The sequence below is a fragment of the Oncorhynchus mykiss genome, chromosome Y (genome assembly GCF_013265735.2).
Source record: "Oncorhynchus mykiss isolate Arlee chromosome Y, USDA_OmykA_1.1, whole genome shotgun sequence".
NCBI lineage: Eukaryota > Metazoa > Chordata > Actinopteri > Salmoniformes > Salmonidae > Oncorhynchus > Oncorhynchus mykiss.
In genome coordinates, this window is record NC_048593.1 from 12,109,143 (window position 1) to 12,132,400 (window position 23,258).

The window sequence follows — 23,258 nt, forward strand, 5'->3', positions numbered from 1 at the left end:
GGAATTCGATAAAGATTTTCTTACATTAATATATTAGTATTGAAAAATATAAACATGAATATTGAAAATACTATTTTATATTTGGCTAATATTTCCATATACTGGCACAAATGTTACAACTTCAATTAATGATTTCTGAATTATGCTTTAAGACAACAATCCTTCCTCCAAAACGACCCTTCTGTGGATACAATTTTGCGGAAATAAAAAATAATCATTGCTTCATGAGGAATCACCCGTATCTAAGGCTATAGATCCCTGTAGTAGACACTTCTCTAATTCATAAGTGTGTGTAACATGATCTCAAGTCAGTTCTTCTTTATAAAGACGGCCTACACCGGCCAAACCCAGACCACGCTGGACCAATTGTGCGACGCCCTATGGGACTCCCAATCACAGCCGGTTGAAAAACAGCCTGGATTCGAACCATGGTGTCTGTAGTGACACCTCTAGCACTGAGATGCAGTGCCTTAGACTGCTGCACCAATTGCGGTTGGTTCGGTTTCGGTAATAATTCTGAATAGGGTCAAGGTTTCGGATAGGGTTAAAACAAAACAAAATAAAACTAGTGCCTGTCACTAGGATTCAACACAAGACCCTTGGAGCCGCCCCTGTCCACAACACACTAGCAAAACCCAAGCCTGCTTGATGGTAATAGCACTCACTGTTGCCCCTATTGGCCGGTGCTGAAAGCATCTCCCGACTTCCTGGGTACCTGAACAGACAGCAGAGTTCGAAGTGGATCTTGAGCTACCTGACTGGTGTGTGTGTGTGTCTTTGATCTGTGTGGTCTATTGCTTCCCTTTCTCAGTGGGTCATCATAACAGGAGAGAGTGAGGGAGTGAAGGATAGGAAGGGAACTTCAAGGGACACGTAACTATTCCTTTCCTCCTCCACTTCTCCACTGGGAGAATCCAAAATGGTTTTGCTCTTTTCCTTTCTACCGTCCTCTCCTTGCCTCTTTGTGAAAAAGGTCAAAAGGTAACCGAGGAGCGGAGGCGAAGGAGAGGAAACGTAGAAATAAATACTCTCCTTCTCCGCTCGCACGTCATCAGACAAATTACGTTTGCAGGGGTTGGAATCCCCAAATAAATGTGTAAAGTGATCAAAACAAATGTAGCTAGTTGTGGCAGACAACAGCGTATGTTTTTAAACGTGTGCCTGCTCTTCTCCATTGAGAAAACAACAGCTGATTCAAAGGGGGTGTGGCGTATTTTAAAACACCTCCACGCTACCTGCCGTGAGAATAGTCTTTGTGCATGCTTTGTCGAAGAAGGTAATCGGGGAGGGGATCAGACTCTCCTAGACCGCTTGACACTCTTCACTTACCGGGTAAAGGAGGAGAGAGGATGGAGGAGTCGCGGAGAGAACAGACTTTTGCCCAAATCTCCATTTGTCACATGACAGGATCAGGCAGGAACTACCTGCAGGCATATCTCATTTAGCTCTATAACACACATATTTTGGTCATTTTTCACTCGGGGTCCCCCTTCCAGCATTGGGGAACATCCAGCGCCCCCACTTGCGTGCACGTTTCTTCAACTTGATTGGAGTCCACTTGTGGTAAATGTAATTAATTGGACATGATTTGGAAAGGCACACACCTGTCTATATAAAGATCCCACAGTTGACAGTGCATGTCAGAGCAAAAACCAAGCCATGAGGTCGAAGGAATTGTCCGTAGAGCTCCGAGACAGGATTGTGTCGAGGCACAGATCTGGGGAAGGGTACCAAAACATTTTTGCAGAATTGATCGTCCGCAAGAACACAGTGGCTTCCATCATTCTTAAATGGAAGAAGTTTGGAACCACCAAGACTCTTCCTAGATTTGGCCGCCCGGGGAAACTGAGCAATCAGGGGAGAAGGGCCTTGGTCAGGGAGGTGACCAAGAACCCGATGGTCACTCTGACAGAGCTCCAGAATTCTGTGGAGATGGAAGAACCTTCCAGAAGGACAACTATCTCTGCAGCACTCCACCAATCAGGCCTTTATGGTAGAGTGGCCAGGCGGAAGCCACTCCTCAGTAAAAGGCACATGACAGACTGCTTGTAGTTTGCCATAAAGCACCTAAAGGACTCATGAAACAGGATTCTCTGGTCTGATGAAACCCAGATTGAACTCTTTGGCCTGAATGCCAAGCATCACGTCTGGAGGAAACCTGGCACCATCCCTATGGTGAAGCGTGGTGGTAGCATCATGCTGTGGGGATATTTTTCAGGGACTAGGAGACTAGTCAGGAGTGAGGGAAAGATGAACGGAGCAAAGTACAGAAAGATCCTTGATGAAAACCTGCTCCAGAGCACTCAGGACCTCAGACTGGGGCGAAGGTTCACCTTCCAACAGGACAACAACCCTAAGCACACAACTTAGACAATGCAGGAGTGGCTTCGGGACAAGTCTCTGAATGTCCTTGAGTGGTTCAGCCAGAGCCCAGACTTGAACCTGATCTAACATCTCTGGAGAGGCCTGAAAATAGCTGTGCACCGACGCTGCCCATCCAACCTGACAGAGTTTGAGAGGATCTGCAGAGAAGAATGGGAGAAACTCCACAAATACAGATGTGTCAAGCTTGTAGCGTCATACCCAAGAAGACCCGAGGCTGTTATCTCTGCCAAGGGTGCTTCAACCAATTACTGAGTAAAGGGTCTGAATACTTATTTAAAATGTGATATTTCCGTTTTTTTTTGTGCAAAAATGTCAACAAATCTGTTTTTGCTTCGTCATTATGGGTTATTGTGTGTAGATTGATGAGGGGGGGGGGGGGGAAACAATTTAATCAATTTTAAAAGCTGTAACGTAACAAAATGTGGAAAAGGTCAAGGAGTGTGAATACTTTCTGAAGGCACTGCAGATTCCATGTCACAATAAGTTGACAAATTAGGTTGAAACAACGTTGATCAATCAGTTTGTGCCCAGTGGGTCCCTGCGGTCCAAAATCGTCTCTGGTTTGATCATCAGGGCAAGACTTGGAAGTCTCCTCCACACCTGTCGCCACAAGTACCTCATCCAGGTCAGGCTCAACTTCAGAGCAATCACTACTGCCGAACGACTCCATTTTTGAAATTCTCAAAGTTCTCAAGAGAGCAATTAGATTCATAAGTAAGTTTACTTGATTTGTACTCAGGAGACAATGGTTTGTAGTTAATGCCATTGTTTCGCCATTGTGTCTTCACACTTCTCTCTCCACAATGCCTGTCAACCAGAGCTTCCTCTTCTTCTATGATATATTGACGATTGCACATTTTAATGTACTTCCTGCCACCTACTGTACGGGATGGAAACAGGATTTCCCCGAGAAACTGAACAAACTACATAAAATAATAAAATATCAAACAACTTTACTGATAAAAAAATCCCTACACAGGCTCAAGGGGAGCTTGGGAGGGTGGGCCGTTTTCCAGCGCCAGTACCCCTTGCAAGTCTTCAGATTTAAAATCCTTAAGTTCCAAAAACTTTTCTGCCGCAGCCCCAATTTTCAGTTTCTTAGACTTTTTTGAGACTTGAGCCGTACAGTTTATAACTGTGGCAATGAGTGCCACAAAATTCACCTTTTTAACACACAGGGTATATTTTGACTGGCAGCAAACATGTACTACAGCCTGTGGTGCTTCCACTATCATATCTTCACTAGCATCACTTGTTTTCTCAATTCTTTTAATCGCCTTCGCCTCTGACATTAGATTGGTCGCTCTAACTTTTGCCACCTCAATCTCCTTCACAGGGCACTCCAGGAACTCAGCATTGTGATCCCCACCACAATTGCAACACCGTCATCCTTCCACGCACTGTTCTTTAGTATACTCCGTCCTTCTACACGCTGTTCTTTAGTATACTCTGAGCAGACGAGCCTAAGCTTGAGCCTACACACACACACACACACACACACACACACACACACACACACACACACACACAATTCGGGTTGCAACCATTTACCTACAGTTCTATTTTACTTCAGCACGCTAGGTGGCGGTATGATTCGTTTGTGGCGCGGAGACACGAAGTCAGAAACCGGAAACACGCGACCATCGTCATCTGCAGGAAAAATAACAACAAAACATTTCGTCACAGTGTAGCTTTGTTGGAGACATTTTAACAGTGTTGAGCGCTTTTAATCTTTAACTCGTGTTCTGCCCTCGCTTCATGGTAAGCTTTTAAACAGCATATTCGTTGTTCAATAACATGATACAGCTGTTACGATGAAAAATAACTGCAGCAGATAGAGATAGCCAAATTTGCTTGAGTTCTTCACTGGCTGGGTTTGTTTACCAGGCTAGCTAACTTATTTTCGCTTGGGGGAAAAAAAAACACGTTGACGGTGCCGCTTCTAAACCGTGGTCGGTGATGTTTCCTTTCTCTTTCTCTTTTGTTTCAATCAGGGTGCCTAGCCCTGGGTTTTCTTCTAAGCTATATCTACCTGGTAACATCAGCCTAACGTCACTCCTCCAACATGGCCCAACCGAGAGGAGTCAACAGTCTACAGTTCAACCAGGACCAGAGTAAGACTAGAGTAGCCTACTCTGTGAAGCCAGACAGAGATCTGTAGAGTACATTACTTGTGTCAGTCCTACTCTTGTTTCAGACAGTGTACATTGATCAGTGTACCTACCCCTCCCTCCCCAGGTTGTTTCTGTTGTGCCATGGAAACCGGTGTCAGGATCTACAATGTGGAGCCTCTTATAGAGAAGGGGCACCTTGGTGAGTGGAATTCAGACCTGTGGTACGAGCGATCTGTGTGTTCGCATACTGTGTGTGTGATCATCCTGTGCTTGTGTGTGTCAGACCATGAGCAGGTGGGTAGTGTGGCCCAGTGTTCAATGCTGCATCGCTCCAACCTGCTGGCTGTAGTAGGAGGTGGAGTCAACCCCAAGTTCTCTGAGATCTCAGGTGAGTGGATGAGCGGACCACATATTTGATTGAATTACTGATTAGACTTGATTTTCCAAACTACTAAGGGTGTTGAAGAGCGGAGATAAACTTTACACATGCGCAGATACTCCGTATGACTGTGAGAGCAAATTCCTGCACTGCGCTCATCTCAATGTCTGCAGTGCAGGTCATGGCAATGTCAAATTGCTGGGTCTCAGTTTAAATTATGGCAGTGACTGGGACTGATTGTATTTAGATTTTAGAACATGTTTGATAATGATTCCAATGTATTGTTTTCATTTCATTCAAAACCGAATGTATTTTTTAAAATCCTAGTGTTGATCTGGGATGATGCTCGGGAGGGGAGGGACCCCAAGGACAAGCTAGTGCTGGAGTTTACCTTTACCAAGCCTGTTCTGGCCGTACGCATGAGACACGACAAGTGAGTTACTATATGTTTAGTAACATTCTTCTGAACAAGCCCCAACTTTCCATAGAGCACCCTGTAGTGTGTTGTTTTACTAACCCTTTTCTCCCTCTGCTTTCTCACACTCCAACCCCTCCCCTCGCTTACTCGCTTTCTCTCTCTCTCTCTCTCTCTCTCTCTCAGGATCATCATTGTGTTAAAGAACAGGATCTATGTCTACAGTTTCCCTGACAACCCTGTGAAACTGTTTGAGTTTGACACCAGAGACAACCCTAAAGGTACAAACACACACACATATACGCACACGCTCCTGGTTATGTTTATCTGATAGACGTGTAGATACCCCCCTCTCCCCTCTCTCTCTCTGTCAGGACTGTGTGACCTGTGCCCCAGTCTGGAGAAACAGCTGCTGGTCTTCCCTGGACATAAGTGTGGAAGTCTACAGCTTGTGGTAATTCATCCATTTCATTTAAAAGTGTATTGCATGGTACTATACTAACTATGTTGGTTTATAAGCTGTTCATAAAGCACACCTTCACATGTCATTCCATCAACTGATGGATTCCTAGTGTTGAAGACTATCTGCCCTTTCGAAACTGCTCTGTGTGTGCTGATAATTTTTCACATTACCCATGAGGTCCCAGTCAGTCAGTGTTGAACTCTCTCCCTCTCTCCGCTCCAGGACCTTTCCAACACCAAGCCTGGCACATCGTCTGCCCCCTTTACCATCAACGCCCACCAGAGTGAGATCGCCTGCCTGGCGCTCAACCAGCCTGGCAGCGTCGCGGCCTCGGCCTCCCGCAAGGGTACCCTCATCAGACTGTTTGATACTACCACCAGAGACAAACTAGTGGAGCTGCGCAGAGGAACAGACCCTGCTACACTCTACTGGTACTGGGGTGGAGAGAGAGGAAGGGGGGGGGGGGGGGTGGAAGTGATGCTAAGTGTCTCATCACTTCCCTTTCTTGCGCTCTCTTACCAGCATCAACTTCAGTCATGACTCTTCGTTCCTGTGTGCCTCCAGTGACAAGGGCACTGTTCACATCTTTGCTCTCAAAGATACTAAACTCAACAGACGCTCAGCGTAAGATGCACGCATGTGTGTGTTTGAGAGAGAGTTTCATTGTCTGGTTTAGCATTCCATTTGAGCTAATATTCCAATCCTTGTACTCCGTGTCATATGCCAATGACAGATGACATGGAATACAAGAAGTGGAATTTTAGCTAAAAAGACTGGCAACCAGGCTAGTGTTTGTGCGTACCTCAATTCCAAATTTGACAATTTACTGTTCATGGCTTGTTTATGCCACTATCACCACTCTTCCCCTCTCTACAGATTGGCTCGTGTGGGGAAGGTGGGCCCAGTGATTGGTCAGTATGTGGACAGCCAGTGGTCATTGGCCAGTTTCACCGTTCCGGCAGAGTGTGCCTGTATCTGTGCGTTTGGGAAGAACACCTCTAAAAATGTCAACTCTGTCATCGGTCAGTCCTCTAAGCAACTAGACAGCAATGTTTCATATCTATCAATCAATATAGTTATTGTCCTACATGTAGTTGGAACATTCATTGTACTGTGGGTATTAACAATATATTTATTTAATTTATACAATAAAGCTGTGTCGTGTAAAATTGTAATAATAGTTTTAAATATGTTTTTTTTCCTCTGCATTCCTCCCTTTTCTAGCTATCTGTGTTGACGGGACGTTCCATAAATACGTGTTCACCCCTGATGGTAACTGTAACCGAGAAGCCTTTGACGTTTACCTGGACATCTGTGATGATGACGACTTCTAAGAGGATGGAGAGAGGGAAGAAGGAGAGCGGGAGAGAGAGGGGGGGGAGGGCAGGGGAGAAGAGAAGAGACCTGGTGATAAATGTGATAATGGTAGGTTGGATTAAGAATCAGACAGAGGTGAAGCAGATGTTGTACAGAACAAAATACAGGTGTGTGAAAAGGGTCTGTTTAACGCGATTGCCTCGTGTTCTTATTGTAACCAAGTGTATTTAAAAATGTATGAAGATTAAAAACATTTTTACGATGACTGCTGGCTTGTCTGTGGTCCCCTTTTGAGTTAATAAATCAAGCCTGTTCAAATGTGGTGTAGTCACTTCCAGGACACGCACAGATACAGGGTGCAATTCATATTATAGGAAAATAATAAACAATTGATGCGAATATTTAAAGGGCGTTCATTGGTTTCGACCTGGGGACACGTCAACCCCTCGTGACTGCCATATTGAGCAACAGCGTAACAAAAAGCGGATGTTCTTAGCTAGGACAAGATTTTATCAAGCTAGCTAACGTCAGTTGGTTAGATTTTTCCACTTTCACTTCTTGAAAAATAGTAAGTGATCCCGGAAAAACTGACTTCGAGGGACTTAAGTTGTTAAAAAAAAGAATTGTCCTGGTGCCGTAACATCGTCGCTTGACTATTGAACAGGTAACGTTAACTGGTCCACAATTTGTATTTATTTATTTATATTCTTACACTAGCTAGCTCGCTAACGTTAGAACATTGTTTTCTGTGACAGTCCATATAACGTTAGCTAGCTAGCTAGTATTTCGATGATTAAAAATGAGTAAAGTTAGCTAACGATTTTGTCGTATATCTGCGTACTTGGTTGGCATCAACCAACATGAGCCGTTAGCCTAGCTGTTTGACAGTTCTTGATAGTCGGCAGTGCAGCGTGACCAGTCAGCAGATGGCTAGTTCGCATACACTGCCTGCTAGCCAGAATAGATTCCGACCCTATTTTTGCTTACACTTGCACTGGGGTCTGACCGTCTTCCTGTTTGGATTAAGACACAGCGGAGCCAGTGCGAGATTAAGGCTCAGAAAATGTACCTCAATCCAGGGATGAGAAATGCATTATACTCCGAATTGTCTCATTATCCTAACCATTACAATGAGAAGATTGAACTACTCATAGTTTTCTCGGAAAACTGCCCTTGTCATCATGCTAGGTAGCAGATGCCATTTTGGAATGTCAGTGTTAGCCAATCAGCTCCTTTGTTGTTAAATGCAACGTGCCATTCCATAATGGCTGCTGTGGCTACTGCTAGTTAGCATGAGGACAAACGGCAGTTTATTAAAAACTAGCAGTCTTTCCGGTGTAACAGTTGGAATAATGGGACAATTTGAAGAAACTCATTTCTCATCCCTGGATTGAGGTAGGTTTTCCGAGCCATACATTGTGCCCACTCAGCTGTCTCTAATCAGGAAGTCTGTCTGACCCTAGCTCAATTGTGGCCTAAAAGAGGGTTACCTTAACGTAAACTCACTCACTTTTGTACATCGCCTTGGTCCGTACAACTGTCCTTATTTTAGCGCTCCAAAAACGTAATACTTCCAGGTCAACTGTAATGTCAATACCATTGTAAAGCACAACTTCTCCCCTTTCCAACGGAATCAATTACATGACCTAAACGCTGCCCGATTCAAGAAGGCAATGAGTCCCGGGCGTTTTTAAAAATGGCGGGTGGGGAAGCGAAACTAATGCGTGGTAGTGAGAAGGAGAGATGTCATGTGGGAAAACGGCTTTTTTTTCACTTGATCTGTCCAATTTATCACCTTATCGCCTCTAAAATGCAAATAAAACACTATAAAGAGTTTATATAATGTGTCATTACATACCTATTTGAAGATGTGTGTCGAATTTGAATCGGATTTTAGGGCTGTGCTAAAGTGATCTTAGAAGTAAACAACGGCTTTGAGAATGATGATCACATGCAATAATGACGCAAAAAATGACTAGGTATCCCCCTTATGTCACTGTCCATTTCTTGTTTTTGTAAGGATGAGAGAAGTGCTACACCTAGTGGAGAGAGATTGTAAGACAGAAATAGTTGCTCTATGCGTGCTGTATGTTACGACGTGGCATGTTGGAGGGTCCCTTTTTTTCAACTTTTCTCCAATACTATAGATCCATTACCATGTCGATCAACGCTTGAATAGAAACCTAGTTCACACCCCCGATTTTGAAGTCAATACAGTCGCTACAATCCCATTCGTTTTCTTTGTAGCCTCATTTGAATGCTGCGGTTGTGCACATTTGTACGGAAGGGGGTGAGTTTACTTACCTTATACTCCAAAGACCTTACAATTTCTGTTTAGAGGTGAATTGGCTTTGGCAGCCAAACACTCCATCTAAGTGTGAATTAATTCTCAAGTGCGGTACGGTTCTGGGAACATAAAACCCTCAACTTTCATATCACATCAAAATAATTTCCCAAATGCAAAATATACACTTACTGTTTTAACTGGGTTTAACACAGTTGCCACCAACAGTATTTTTCAGTGACAACACGTTTGTGGCTTCAGTCTTATATTTAAACACAGGTGTTCGGAGACGCAGATGGCTAATTAGCACAGGTATACCTCTGTCTTCAGGCTGTTTTCCATAAACAAATGCTGTAACATGGAAATATGACTGTATAGGAACCATAACCCTATAGACGTGTTGGTTGTTTAGCAACAAAACCGACATGTGGGGCAAACTATGGGGCAAAACAGGCGGGCTTAGATTCACAACATGTAAACTATATTTTGTCTCCAGCGTTTATTGAAAACATAAATACATTTGCACAATGAGCACTTGTTGTTTCTCAAATACCTCGTTACAGTTGTTGGTTAGCTGGCTAGTGAATTTTGCCATAATTTTTGCCATATTAGCATCTGTCAAAACGCCTCAAAACAAAACCTGGTATCCAGAACAAGATAAAACTATCTCAAACGTGCCACCTACGATTCCCCGCATGGCAGCTTCCTGCCATTTTGTTTCTCGCTGATGAGAGACATGTTTCATATATTTTTAACGTTCAGAACGAGCATTGGGGCTCCCCCAGCTAGAAGATACTATCATCAATAGGTGCTAAAGGCAAAGATTTTTTATAACTTACCCAAGATGGACCACAGCCTCATTTCCAATGGAAGCAAATTCATTATAGTGGGCAGAACAAGCAAGGAGGTGGACAGAGCCAAGCATGAGCAAGTGAGATCCGTTCTAGCATGCATTTGCATATTTCTGTTAGGGAATGCCAACTCTGAAGTGTGCGGGTGCAATAACTCAATTCGCCCTTGCACTCCTTCTAAACAACACAATTTTGTAAAACTTTGGCAAAGGGTAAAGTCTACAAGACTTGGTCCAGTCTGTTCGTAACAGATTCTAGTACAGAAAACAGTATTGAGATCAAATGTTTCATCAATGACAAAATTAGCAGAATGACAGCCAAAATCCACATCTTCTTCCACAGCTGGCAACTGTGCTTCCTCTCAACACTATATTTGGTGACTAGTGGTAATGCTAACCAGATGCTTCAGATTTATTCATTCGGTGAAACATCTGGCTCATTGTTCTCAGTGCTAAAGGTAGTTAGCGTCTATGAATGAGTTAATCTGACCCCAGTGCAGCTGTAAGCAAGATTAGGGTCAGAATCTATTCTGGCTATAGTGCCAGCCTGGTAACATTAAGGTCAGGTTTTTTAGTTATTAGCTACAGTTAATATGATCACAATTTTAGTTGGGCCTACTTAATTAGGTCTTGACTTGCTATTCCGTTTAACGGTTTCCAGATGGCCAGTCTATTGCATTTCAATTTAGATTTCTACATATTTAGCTAGATGGTATGCTAATTTACTAACGGTTCTTAGCAAAGGGAAGATGGGTTTTGGATTTGTGAACTTAACATGGTATTAATCATTCGTTATAATAGAGACCTGAGGGGTGCCATACCTCGTCAGTTGTCCAACTGAATGTATTCAACTGAAATGTCTTCCGCATTTAACCCAACTAACAAGTCTGTGTTCCGTGTAAATAAGGATGTTATCGCAATGAACCCAAAAGCCGACTGTTTCGTGACGACTGACTTCCCAGTTCCAGATCCAGCTAGTTGACTGTTGTCCCGTCTGTCTCTTCTCAGAAGAGTCACATCCCCAGGGAAGGATGGCCTCCCGTAAGAAGGTGCTGCTGAAGGTGATCATCCTCGGAGACTCTGGGTGAGTGATCGGAAGATCGTCATGGTGTTTACACAACCAGATGTCACTCATTTTGGATATTCCCAACAGACGTGTATAGGTTCTGTAGCACCCTTGTATGCGAGTGTACAACAGCCTCTGTCAAGAAGTCAGGATCTTTCTGGCACATGTAGCTGTGCAGGTCGTCAGTGGTTTTGAAGCCCTTCTCTGGCTGTTACCCTCAATCGCTACAGTTCTATATGTGCAGCTAAGTGTGTGTGTGTTCCTTCCCAGGGTAGGGAAGACTTCTCTGATGAACCAGTATGTAAATAAGAAGTTCAGTAACCAGTACAAGGCCACTATAGGAGCGGACTTCCTCACCAAGGAGGTGATGGTGGACGACAGGCTGGTCACCATGCAGGTGCGTCTCGTGTGTGTGCTGGTATATTTAAGCAATAAGGCATGAGAGGGTGTGGTATATGTCCATATGTCCAATATACCACAGCTAAGGGCGGTTCTTATGCATGATGCAAAAGTGGAGTGCCTGGATACAGCCCTTAGCTGTGGTATATTGGTCATATACCACAAACCCCCAAGGTTCGTTATTGCTATTATAAACTGGTTAGAAAGTGTAATTACAGAAGTAAAAAGACCGGTTTTGTCATACCCGTGGTATACTGTCTGATATACCATGGCTGTCAGCCAATCAGCATCCAGGGCTCGAACCACCCAGTTTATAATGTTAGGCTAGTCATGAGTGCTTACCTCTGCTGGCTTGTCATAGTGTGTTTAAGTCAGATATTGGGCAACTCATTCTGTGACGAGTCATATGGTTTCATTCTCTCTTTCCCTCTCTTTATTACCTCTTACGCATCTCTCACCCTTTCCCTCTCCCGCTTTCCTCCCTCTCTCCCACCCCCATGTCCTGTAAAGAGTTTTTGTTGCAAGGCACATTTCTATGAAAACAGACAATTAAATGCTATTTTATCTTAATTGCTGTTTCCTCCCCTTTCTCACTCTTTCTCTTTTTCCTCCTCACTCCGATCCTCTCCCACTCTCTCTCCTTTTCTCTCCCTCTCTGTGTAATCACCTTTAAAAATGATACAACAAAATACTAAAATGCCAAAAACATGGTAATCATCATCTCTTCTCTTCTGTCAGATCTGGGACACGGCGGGGCAGGAGCGTTTCCAGTCTCTGGGCGTGGCGTTCTACCGCGGCGCTGACTGCTGTGTGCTGGTCTACGATGTCACGGCGCCCAACACCTTCAAGACACTGGACAGCTGGAGGGATGAGTTCCTGATCCAGGCCAGCCCCAGAGACCCAGACAACTTCCCCTTTGTGGTGCTAGGCAACAAGATTGACCTCGAGAACAGACAGGTTGGTATGTCGGTGTCCGTCCATTGGAGAGCCAGAACAGGCAGGTGGTGGGGCGTAGGCAATACAGAGTCAGACTTGGTCAAATGTTTGTTGTGATTTCTACATCCCTTAACGTTCTCATGCATGAGTTTCAAATATCTCTAACGGTCACCTTAGCGTGAGTTTTTAAAAATGTATTACATTTATTCAATTTTTATGGGCGTGATGTCAGAATGCACTCACTGTTCCAAAATGTGATTGTTACGCAACAGGACCGGTCCAACCAAGGCACTCTGCCTGCTTATTATCTATAGGCTATGTTTTGTTCATTTTAAAGTTATTTTCTAGCAAGTTTTATTTTCTAATAACATTTTGAATTGAGGCGTGTTCTGCCCACGCATCAATTCACACAGATGTCGGCCCTTTCACTGTATATCGCGTTGTCGTTTCTACTGTAGCACACCGTATGTATGTATGTATGTATGTATGTATGGAGCATAATGTATTTAACTGTTACTCACATTTTCAAGCACTGGTGACAAATAATGCATTCCTGTTCTTGCTTAGATTATAATGGCCACTTATAATGTGTGTAGTAGAGGTCGACCGATTATGATTTGTCAACGCCGATACCGATTATTGGAGGACCAAAAAAAGCCGATACCGATTAATCGGCCGATTTAAAACTTTAAAAAAAAATGTTTTTATTTGTAATAATCACAATACTGAATGAACACTTATTTTAACTTAATATAATACATCAATAAAATAAATTTAGCCTCAAGTAAATAATGAAACATGTTCAATTTGGTTTAAATAATGCAAAAACGTTTCAGTTCCTTGCTCAGAACATGAGAACATATGAAAGCTGGTGGTTCCTTTTAACATGAGTCTTCAATATTCCCAGGTAAGAAGTTTTAGGTTGTAGTTATTATAGGAATTATAGGACTATTTCCCTCCTATCATTTGTATTTCATTAACCTTTGACTATTGGATGTTCTTATAGGCACTTTAGTATTGCCAGTGTAACAGTATAGCTTCCGTCCCTCTCCTCGCTCCTCCCTGGGCTCGAACCAGCAACACAATGACAACAGCCACCATCAAAGCAGCTTTACCCATGCAGAGCAAGGGGAACAACCACTAGAAGGCTCAGAGCGAGTGACATTTGAAACGCTATTAGTGCGCACCCCGCTAACTAGCTAGCCATTTCACTTCGGTTACACCAGCCTCATCTCGGGAGTTGATAGGCTTGAAGTAATAAACAGCGCAATGCTTGGCGCACATCGAAGAGCTGCTGGTAAAACGCATGAAAGTGCTGTTTGAATGAATGTTTACGTGCCTGCTTCTGCCTACCACAGCTTAGTCAGATACTTGTATGCTTGTATGCTCAGTCAGATTATATGCAACGCAGGATACGCTAGATAATATCTAGTAATATCACCTTGGCTTACTGCATTCGCGTAACAGGCTCCTTGTGGAGTGCAACGAGAGAGGCAGGTCGTTATTGCGTTGGACTCGTTAACTGTAAGGTTGCAAGATTGGATCCCCCGAGCTGACAAGGTGAAAATTCTGCCCCTGAACAAGGCAGTTAACCCACCGTTCCTAGGCCGTCATTGAAAATAAGAATGTGTTCTTAACTGACTTGTCTAGTTAAATAAAGGTATAAAAATACATGTCAAATCGGTGCCCCAAAATTCCAATTGTTATGAAAACTTGAAATCGGCCCTAATTAATCGTCCATTCCGATTAATCGGTCGACCTCTAGTGTGTCGTACAACCTTCAAAAAAGTATTGATTATGGTGAGCTAATGCTAAGCTAATTGCCAGCTATATGTGGTGCCATGTTTGTTGACATGCAATGCATTCTGGTTGTCACGTAAACGTCTGTCAGACCAAAGATGTTATAATAATAATAATAATAATAAAATGTGGTAAAGAGATGGTTCACTCATCTTTCGAGTAAACTTCCAGAAGTGATGGTAAATGGCTCTTGTAACCTTTTTTGAAAGTGTTTTACTCAATTATTTCTATCACTGGTGAGGTTCCCCGTGGTGTGATGAATTGTAAATAGTAATTACTATTGGCTAATTCATATTACGGTTTCTGTCAGAGGAGAGTTGGTTAAATATAACTGCTTGTGTTGGGGTTACTCTTTCCTCAGTTAGCGCTACGACTAATGTAGCCAAAATGTTCCCGTTTTGGATGGGAATTGTGTTGTGCTGTCTCTACTTCTGTGAATGTCTGAGCATTGCATCCAACAAAAAAATGCTCACATTGAGGACATAATGCTGTAAAGACAAAATGCGTCAATTGTAACTAGGACGTTCTAAATAAGTGTTCTAGTTTGAGCGTACGCTGCAGGAACCACTGTAGAATGATTACAAACCCGTGTGTTGGTACGTGCTAAAAGGATGACTATATGCCACAGGTTGTTCCATGTAAAATGAGGAAGTATGTATGACACAATGGCATTAATGATCTTCTGTTGTGTAGGTGACGACAAAACGTGCCCAGGCCTGGTGTGCCAGTAAGAGCAGCATCCCCTACTTTGAGACCAGCGCCAAGGAGGCCATCAACGTAGACCAAGCATTCCAGACCATTGCCCGCAATGCCCTTAAACAGGTACACACACGAAATATTGACTCAAGCAGCCACAGGTAAACCTGTAGGCAGAGTGCCACCAGCTGTTCAGAAACCCCCTTTCTCTCCCTGGCTGGGAAACACCTGTTAGACTGGTTCACTGAGGTTGCTGTGGAACTCATGACGTCATAGTCAAACACTGTGTCATCAAAGAGGAATATTGTTTTTGGGGGGGTAGAATTCTTGTACTTCTGATTTGTGCACACTTTGTGGCTGTGTGTAATCCCGTGCTTTGTGTGTCTGTAGGAGTCAGAGGTGGAGACGTATGACTTCCCAGACCAGATCAAACTGAGAGACGACCGGCCCGCCGACCCCAGCGACGGCTGCTCCTGCTGAGACCAACCAACGACGGATGGATAGAGGGGACCAGGAAGACCATGGGGTGCAGCTCAACAATTATCCTGGTCTCTTACCTCCTCTGCACTGGTGTGAAAGACTGGGACAGGTGAGGCTAATTCGGAGGCCGTCTCCCACACAGCCTTCCTGTGTTCTCACACCAGTGCAGATGAAGATGAGTCGAGGGGAGATTGAGATGCACCCCGAGGAGAGAGCCCGGGGACACACCCCCAGTCGATGCCCCCAGTCCTCTCCCCTCAGTCAGCTACAGAAGACTCCAGATAAAAAGAGAGGAAAAAAAGGAAACACTTATTTTTCTTAAGTCCCTGTCTCCAGTGGCGACCTGGCCGACAGGAAGGAGAGAAAGCCCCTGTTGCACAGCATCACTTTTTAACAAGGTAGAAGAATCATTGCTACTATGGAAAATACAATCATGATGCTCCTATTATAATGATTTCTAATGATGTTTTCTTGTCTTTTGTTATGGTTTTAATTGTTCCTTTCTATAATACTGAGGTACAGACTGCTCATCTGTCTGTTTGTGATCCAGGTAGACATTCTCCTTAACTACAGATCTAGGATCAGATTCCTGTTTTCCACAGAACCTAACCTTCACCATTGGAGGGATTAGAAGCCTGTGTCAGTGTTAAGGAGAAATTTGTACCTACTCGACTCGCTCTGTGCCTTTCATCTCATGACAAGTATTACTGTGGCAGATCTCGTATGTATATGTGTTCTTTTTCTGCAGTTCTTATGTTGCCAAACTTTGTCAACCCTAGACCTTTTCTTTGACTTGTTTCTCGTTGAGCCAGTTCTCTTCAATTATTTAGTGTTTTAAATCGTTGTGTAGAGAGTGATAAGCTAACCAGATGCATTGAAAGTCAATCTGCAATTAGAATACAAAGGTGTGCACCGAAATTCGGTCAACCCAACAGCAACCCTCGGCAGTATCAGTTCTGCGTTTAGGTTCTGTTCTCCTTTTTATCTTGTATTAAGTTCTGTACATTTCTTGTTTTTGTTGCCTTATCCATACTACACACGACTATGTCCCTGTACATTGGCTGTAAATTCTTGAGTCCAAAGTCAAACCTAACCTAAAGGCCCCTAATAAATCTAAACATATCTGATTTGTGTAAGCAGTATAGTACTACAATAGTTTCTGCCATATTATTTTACACCACTTGTCAGGTCTGGGCGGCTCTCCCTCGAAGTGTCTAGGGAAAGAAATAGGGTCTAAGTGTTGATTTGGGATGTCCTCTGCCCTAACAGTAGTCCCAGGCCAGACTTTCATTCCACTGTTATCTTAAATCTGCCGATCTACACCAACTAGTGTCGCTCTATATTCATGTAACAGAAATGAACATGTTCTTAAACCAATTAACAAAAATCCTTAGTCCTATGTGATTTTTATTTTAGCACAACTCCTACTTCAACTGTCATCTTTTGTTGAATATGCTCTTTCTCCACTGTAAACAAATAAATGTTTACTTTATGGAAATATGTCAGTTGTCTTTCTTTAGTTATATTATTGGACCTGCAGGGCCCACTGCTCTAAATGTAATTCTAATCTGTGACAATGTTTGCAATGAACTACACAATGTACCAAACATTAGGAACAGCTTCCCTATTATTGAGTTGCACATTTTGCCCTCAGAACAGCCTCAATTAGTTGGGATGTGGACTTGACAAAGTGTTAAGCATTCCACGGTGTTGCTGGCCCATGTTGACTCCCACAGTTGTCAAGTTGGCTGGATGTCCTTCGGGTGGTGGACCATTCTTGATACAGATGCGTGGAAAAACCCGACAGCGTTGCAGTTCTTGACCAACTCAAACCACCTGGCACCTACTCCCCATACAAAGGCACTTATATTTAGTCTTGCCAATTCACCCTCTGAATGGCACGCATTCAAAATCCATATCTCAGTGGTCTCGAGGCTTAGAAATCCTTCTTTAACCGGTCTCCTCCCCTTCCTCTACACTGAAGTGGCTTTAACAAGTGACATCGATAAAGGATCATAGCTTTCACCTGGTTAGTCTCACGGAAAGAGCAAGTGTTCCTAATGTTTCGTGCAATCACACTGATCATTTTGAAAAATAGAAAGTTTATTCCACAATACAACCAAATGAATACATAGACAAATCTAAACAAAGAAATAGTCTATCCATATGTCACTGAAATGAGGCAATTCCCATGTGTCTAAATAAAAAGCACTTGTACTTCTGTTTTTTTTTTTTGTTCCAGTAGTTCCACTTATTTGAATAGAATGATGGAAATTGGGACATGGGTGTCCCTCTGTACTGGGGATCATTACAGCTCATCCTGGGTTTCTCTTCTTTCCCTCTGGTCATCATGTCATCGTAGAGCTGACGGTGTGCGTTTGTGTGGTCACAGAGACAGGGGGTCCAAAGGCCTCCATGGTCTCCATCACAAGGGAGAGGTGGTCCATAAACGACCCCACAGAGACACGCAGAATACGGGCCTCATCTGCTCTCCACCTCCTAATGGAAAGAGGGATGGAAGAGACAGGAGATAGATTCACATGGACGGTCAGTATGATACAACTTAACCTCGTATACAGTGGTACCACCATATACACTTCCACCATTGATTACACTTGGTGGTAGTACACGCGAACACACAACAGACACTCACACAGACAGCGTGCAGCCGGACACCGTGAGCTCCTTGCTGATGCCTCCTTTCCGGGGCTCACGGTCTGGGGAGAGGGACTGGAGCGCGATGGACGCCTCGCGACTTGATGGGAACGGGACGTCTAGTACACTGCGGGACTGTCAAGGAAGTTTTCACTGATTCATGCTAAATTATCAAAATATGCATACAATATTAAAGAGGCAATTTACGACCAAGCGTTAATGTCAATAACCGTCATATTGACGTCTTATGTGGAGTACATAGGATACAATTCCAATTTGCCTTGCTTGTGATTGTTTTCCGTGCAGGGCGCCGCCATGATGGTTTTTCTTCTAAGTAAATCAAGATGTGGCGACCGCAGATTCGTCTGAATGCAACAAATATAGATTTACAATCTGATGTGGAGATTCGTCACGGTTGATGAATAAAGTTGTTTTTACATATACAAAAAAACGTAACGTGAATTTGTCTACATAAAAAAAAGTTGTAAAAGTTGTTAACAATCTTATTAGCAATAGACCTATTCAACATATTGAGCTTGACACATCTCAGGCAAAACATGTGAATCCAATATGTATGTTAAGGATATTATTTAAATGATGTAAACTAATCACCCATACGTTTATGTAAAAAATATATCTACATTTGTATGCCAATGGACACGCGCGCACAGCTCCGCGTATGGCTACATTGAATACTCTAGAAATTGTAATTTGAGCGATCGGCTCTTCACTCGAGCGCAACCGGCAAAGGGAGAGAATGTGTCTGGTTGGTATGTCTATCTTCATGATCTGAAGTGTCTTTATACACCTTTAAAACTTCCGTTTTTAATTAACATTCGTCGCAGTCTCATTTCGATTAGCCTGTCCTGTTTGATTTTCACATCAGCTATAAATCAATTTACACACGATGAGATTGGAGATCGGCACATAACTGTGAGTGCAGCATTAGCAGTCGGTACGCGCATCTTCTTCACTTACACCCAGACAAGCGCTTGGACAGGTAAGACAACATGTTTTACATCTTCAAATGTATTTTTACTGCATTAACGCGACATCGCCAAAGTATCAGTAAGTGGTTTATGTGTGTTAGATATTTCCGTTTTATAGTAACCTGCATGTGCATATGGTTATTGTATTTCACTGTGTTTGTGTGGATTAAGCAATAATGAATTCAGCATGTGGTGGAGTCCCCAAAACTCACTAGTGAAACTCTTTATTCCCCATTCCTGTGTGTGTGCCTCTGTCTGACTGCCTTTCCTCCTGCATGTAATGTGCATATCAGGGCTATGGGTACTTTGAGGGACTTGCAGTTTGCACTGCAGCTGAAGATCGAGGAGCTCCGCCAGAGAGACAGTCTGATAGATGAGCTGGAGTTGGAGCTGGACACCAAGGATGATCTCATCCGACAGCTGCAGACAGAACTGGACCGCCATCGCAACGCTCCTCAACACGCAGGGGCCACTGGGAGCACAGAGAACACAGGTAGGTGCTACTCGTTACACCCTTACATGACATGAACATGCACCTCTAATACAACACAGACCTAGGGGAAACGGAAAACAACACAGGGTACCAGACCAGTCATAATGCACCTGGAGGTGTTCAAGTGAATTCAAGGGTAGTTAGGCATGAACCTGTGAGCCATCACTCTCACGGCTAATGTGACAGATTGGGGTTGAACGCGGTCTCCTAACTGCCACAAGACTGTGTTAGCTCGCTGAGGTAAAGCCTGACCAAAATGGGTGTCTGTCAGGACCCGGGCTGTCCCCACCAGTGCCTGATGAGCCGCAGAGGACTAAGAGACAGGCAATATCAGCAGAACCCACAGCCCTGGACCCTGCCCAACTCGCACACGTCACACTCACCAACTACAGCAAGAGTGAAGAGTGAGTACGCGCACGTGCACACACACACGCACACACACACACACACACACACACACACACACACACACACACACTGATCCTGTCTCTGTACATGTGTACAGGTCTAGAGAGCTGATCCATAGAGCTCTGTTGGAGAATGAATTCATGAAACACCTGGAGCAGGGACAGGTACTAGTATTACTACAACTGTATAGTATTACTGTGGTACTACTGCTACTCTCACTGTCTATTCTTAGATATCCAATTATTTATCCCCCCCCCCCTCTCTCTCACATACTCTCTCTTTCTCTCTCAATTTAATGAAACAAGTGCTATATTTTTATTAACGGGTCTCTTGCTTTGTCTCTCTCTCTTTGTCTCTTTCTCTATGTCTCTCTCACTCTCACTCTGTAGATTCAGACCATAGTTGACTGTATGCATCCCACTCGTCTGGCCCGGGGCTGCTGTGTCATACAGGAGGGAGACGACGGATCTCTGGTCTATGTGCTGGAGGGTGAGAGGCATGGAGGGAGGTGGAGGGATGGGGAGGAGGGAGGGATGAAGCGAAAGAGAGGACGGGGAAAAATAGGGCAATGACGAGGGATAGAGAGAAGGGGGAGCGAGGGTGAGCGAGAAGGCGAGAGAGGGTGACAGGTGGAGGGAGGGAGGGTGAGAGATGGAGGGAGCGAGGGTGAAAGAGAGGAGGGCGAGACTGTGAGAGAGGAAGGGGGGAGGGAAATAGATAGGAGATAAGTTATGACAGTCTAGGCGAAAGGGGAGGCAAGGGAGGGACAGATAATACCACAATGAGACAGATATTTCACAGAATGTATAAATGTGAAGCATCCGGTTGGTGTTTCACTACCAAATATGGTAGTGAGAGGAAGCCCAGTGGCCGGCAGTGGGAGATGATGGAACAAGATGGATTTTGCCAGACATTCTGCTAATTTACTCATCAAACATTTGATCTCAATACAGTTCTCTGTTCCCAAAACTACAATTTGTTACGAACAGATTGGACTACGTTCTTTAGACTTTACCCTTTGCCAAGATTTTTAAAATAGAAGGTGTGGAAATGTGAATTGAGTTACTGCTCACGCGCACTTTAGAGTACGAGTTCCCCAAATGCTAGCAAACGCCAATAGGATCTCATTAGCTCGTGATTGGCTCTGCCCACCTCCTTGCTTGTTCTGCCATCTATGGCTCATTGCTCCCATTTGAAACAACAGGCTGTGGTCTATCTTGGTTTAGTTATAAGAATCTTTGATTATACTATATATATCAGGTGATATCATACAGTGAGCTCACTGTAGCAGAGGCAGACAGGTCACACACACACACACACACACACACACACACACACACACTTCTTGCTCTCTCAGGCGCTTTGAAACATCTGTTCCTGACACCTCGACTCCTCTCCCCTGAAAAATATCTAATCTGTCCTCTCTCTTTTTACCAGAGTCTCTTTGTCTCTCTCTGTTTCTCATTCACACACACACAGACACACACAATTAGACCATGTTGATTATACAGTCCATTCACTTTGGTAAACATCCATCTAGAGAGTATGGGTGTATTACCATGAAGAGATGATTAATATTAATGCAGTCCTTTACAGTTGAAGTCAGAAGTTTACATACACCTTAGCCAAATACATTTAAACTCAGTTTTTCACAATTCCTGACATTTAATCCTAGTAAAAATTCCCAGTCTTAGGTCAGTTAGGATCACCACTTTATTTTAAGAATGTGAAATGTCAGAATAATATTAAAGAGAATGAAATAATTTCAGCTTTTATGCTTTTATTTCTTTCATTGCATTACGAGTGGGTCAGAAGTTTACATAGACTCAATTAGTATTGGTAGCATTGCCTTTTAATTATTTAATTTGGGTCAAACGTTTCGGGTAGCCTTCCACAAGCATCCCACAATAAGTTGGGTGAATTTTGGCCCCTTTGTGATGGCCACTCCAATAACTTGACTTTGTTGTCCTTAAGCCATTTTGCCACAACTTTGGAAGTATGCTTGGGGTCATTGTCCATTTGGAAGATCCATTTGCGACCAAGCTTTAACTTCCTGACTGATGTCTTGAGATCTTGCTTCAATATATCTACATAATTTTCCAGCCTCATGATGCCATAGATTTTGTGAAGCCCAGCAGTCCCTCCTACACCAAAGCACCCACACAACATGATGCTGCCACCCCCGTGCTTCACGGTTGCAATGGTGTGCTTTGGCTTGCAAGCCTCACCCTTTTTCCTCCAAACATAACAATGGTCATTAAGGCCAAACAGTTCTATTTTTGTTACCAGAGGACATTTCTCCAAAAAGTACCATCTTTGTCCCCATGTGCAGTTGCGAACTGATACTTTTGTACCTGTTTCCTCCACCATCATCACAAGGTTCTTTGCTGTTGTTCTGGGATTGATTTGCACTTTTCGCACCAAAGAACGTTAATCTCTAGGAGACAAAACGTGTCTCCTTCCTGAGCGGTATGACGGCTGCGTGGTCCCATGGTGTTTATACTTGAGTACTATTGTTTGTAAAGATGAACGTGGTACCTTCAGGCGTTTGAACATTGTTCCAAGGATGAACCAGACTGGTGGAGGTCTACAATTTTTTTTCTGAGGTCTTGGCTGATTTCTTTTCATTTTGCCATGATGTCAAGCAAAGAGGGACTGAGTTTGAAGGTAGGCCTGGAAATACATCCACAGGTGTTTCAGAAGCTTCTAAATCCGTGGCATAATTTTCTGGAATTTTCTAATCTGTTTAAAGGCACAGTCAACTTAGTGTATGTAAACATCTGACCCACTGGAATTGTGATACAGTGAATTATAGTGAAATAATCTGTCTGTTAACAATTGTTGGGAAAATTACTTGTGTCATGCACAAAGTAGATGTCCTAACTGACTTGCCTAAAGTTTGTTAACAAGAAGTTTGTGGAGTGGTTGAAAAAACGAGTTTTAATGACTCCAACCTAAATGTATGTAAACTTCCGACTTCAACTGTAAGTGTGAATGGTTGGGGAGTTCTGTTCAGTTCAGGCAGGTTTGATGATGTAATGTTGTTTATGTGCGTGCCTGAGTGTGTGCGGTTGTGTGTGTGTGTAGAGGGAAAGGTGGAGGTGACTAAAGGGGAACAAAAGCTGTGCA

The 23,258-nt window shown here is 43.5% G+C and overlaps 4 protein-coding genes across 6 annotated transcripts in view; 3 read left to right on the plus strand and 1 right to left on the minus strand.

Annotated features, from left to right (window-relative positions):
* The first annotated feature begins 3,993 nt into the window (after positions 1-3,993).
* wdr45 (WD repeat domain 45) lies at positions 3,994-7,338 on the plus strand. 2 transcript variants are annotated; one of them, XM_036968023.1, is made up of 11 exons: positions 3,994-4,146; positions 4,380-4,499; positions 4,624-4,698; positions 4,783-4,887; positions 5,206-5,311; positions 5,480-5,574; positions 5,668-5,747; positions 5,979-6,187; positions 6,279-6,380; positions 6,633-6,778; positions 6,981-7,338. In XM_036968023.1, exons 2-11 carry the CDS (start codon positions 4,451-4,453, stop codon positions 7,088-7,090), a joined length of 1,077 nt encoding a protein of 358 aa, XP_036823918.1. In that variant the 5' UTR covers positions 3,994-4,146; positions 4,380-4,450; the 3' UTR covers positions 7,091-7,338. The 2 variants fall into 2 exon arrangements, with proteins under 2 accessions (XP_036823918.1, XP_036823917.1); XM_036968022.1 differs by having other exon boundaries at positions 4,624-4,887.
* Positions 7,339-7,501: 163 nt separating this feature from the next.
* zgc:100918 (Rab7 domain-containing protein) lies at positions 7,502-17,084 on the plus strand. Of its 2 annotated transcripts, none has more exons than XM_021590653.2 (6): positions 7,502-7,737; positions 11,216-11,291; positions 11,544-11,670; positions 12,411-12,629; positions 15,102-15,230; positions 15,495-17,084. In XM_021590653.2, exons 2-6 carry the CDS (start codon positions 11,239-11,241, stop codon positions 15,582-15,584), a joined length of 618 nt encoding a protein of 205 aa, XP_021446328.1. In that variant the 5' UTR covers positions 7,502-7,737; positions 11,216-11,238; the 3' UTR covers positions 15,585-17,084. The 2 variants fall into 2 exon arrangements, with proteins under 2 accessions (XP_021446328.1, XP_036823920.1); XM_036968025.1 differs by lacking the exon at positions 7,502-7,737 and adding an exon at positions 8,395-8,468.
* Positions 17,085-17,666: 582 nt separating this feature from the next.
* Positions 17,667-18,640, minus strand: LOC110509644 (EKC/KEOPS complex subunit Lage3). Its single transcript, XM_021590654.2, has 3 exons — positions 18,507-18,640; positions 18,238-18,366; positions 17,667-18,083 (listed from the first exon to the last, which is right to left on the minus strand). Exons 1-3 carry the CDS (start codon positions 18,554-18,556, stop codon positions 17,933-17,935), a joined length of 330 nt encoding a protein of 109 aa, XP_021446329.1. The 5' UTR covers positions 18,557-18,640; the 3' UTR covers positions 17,667-17,932.
* A 303-nt stretch (positions 18,641-18,943) lies between these two features.
* LOC110509641 (cGMP-dependent protein kinase 1) overlaps positions 18,944-23,258 on the plus strand; it is a 13,973-nt gene continuing 9,658 nt past the window's right edge. The window contains exons 1-6 of the mRNA XM_036968020.1: positions 18,944-19,239; positions 19,522-19,721; positions 19,993-20,125; positions 20,227-20,293; positions 20,519-20,618; positions 23,217-23,258. The exon at positions 23,217-23,258 is cut by the window's right edge and continues 72 nt beyond it. Coding sequence (XP_036823915.1) covers positions 19,526-19,721; positions 19,993-20,125; positions 20,227-20,293; positions 20,519-20,618; positions 23,217-23,258 — 538 coding nt within the window. The 5' untranslated portion in view covers positions 18,944-19,239; positions 19,522-19,525. The remainder of the gene's footprint in view (positions 19,240-19,521; positions 19,722-19,992; positions 20,126-20,226; positions 20,294-20,518; positions 20,619-23,216) is intronic.

Bases quoted from the DNA above. Each gene is read 5' to 3' on its own strand.
- zgc:100918 (XM_021590653.2), top strand. From the start codon at position 11,239: ATGGCCTCCCGTAAGAAGGTGCTGCTGAAGGTGATCATCCTCGGAGAC. The intron at 11,671-12,410 runs GTGCGTCTCGTG...CTCTTCTGTCAG, and splicing joins ACAGGCTGGTCACCATGCAG to ATCTGGGACACGGCGGGGCA. The intron at 12,630-15,101 runs GTTGGTATGTCG...TCTGTTGTGTAG, and splicing joins TTGACCTCGAGAACAGACAG to GTGACGACAAAACGTGCCCA.
- LOC110509644 (XM_021590654.2), bottom strand. From the start codon at position 18,556: ATGGCGGCGCCCTGCACGGAAAACAATCACAAGCAAGGCAAATTGGAA. The intron at 18,367-18,506 runs GTATCCTATGTA...ACAGTCCCGCAG, and splicing joins AAGCAAGGCAAATTGGAATT to TGTACTAGACGTCCCGTTCC. The intron at 18,084-18,237 runs GTGAGTGTCTGT...TCTTTCCATTAG, and splicing joins TCCGGCTGCACGCTGTCTGT to GAGGTGGAGAGCAGATGAGG.
- wdr45 (XM_036968022.1), top strand. From the start codon at position 4,451: ATGGCCCAACCGAGAGGAGTCAACAGTCTACAGTTCAACCAGGACCAG. The intron at 5,575-5,667 runs GTACAAACACAC...TCTCTCTGTCAG, and splicing joins CACCAGAGACAACCCTAAAG to GACTGTGTGACCTGTGCCCC. The intron at 5,748-5,978 runs GTAATTCATCCA...TCTCCGCTCCAG, and splicing joins GTGGAAGTCTACAGCTTGTG to GACCTTTCCAACACCAAGCC.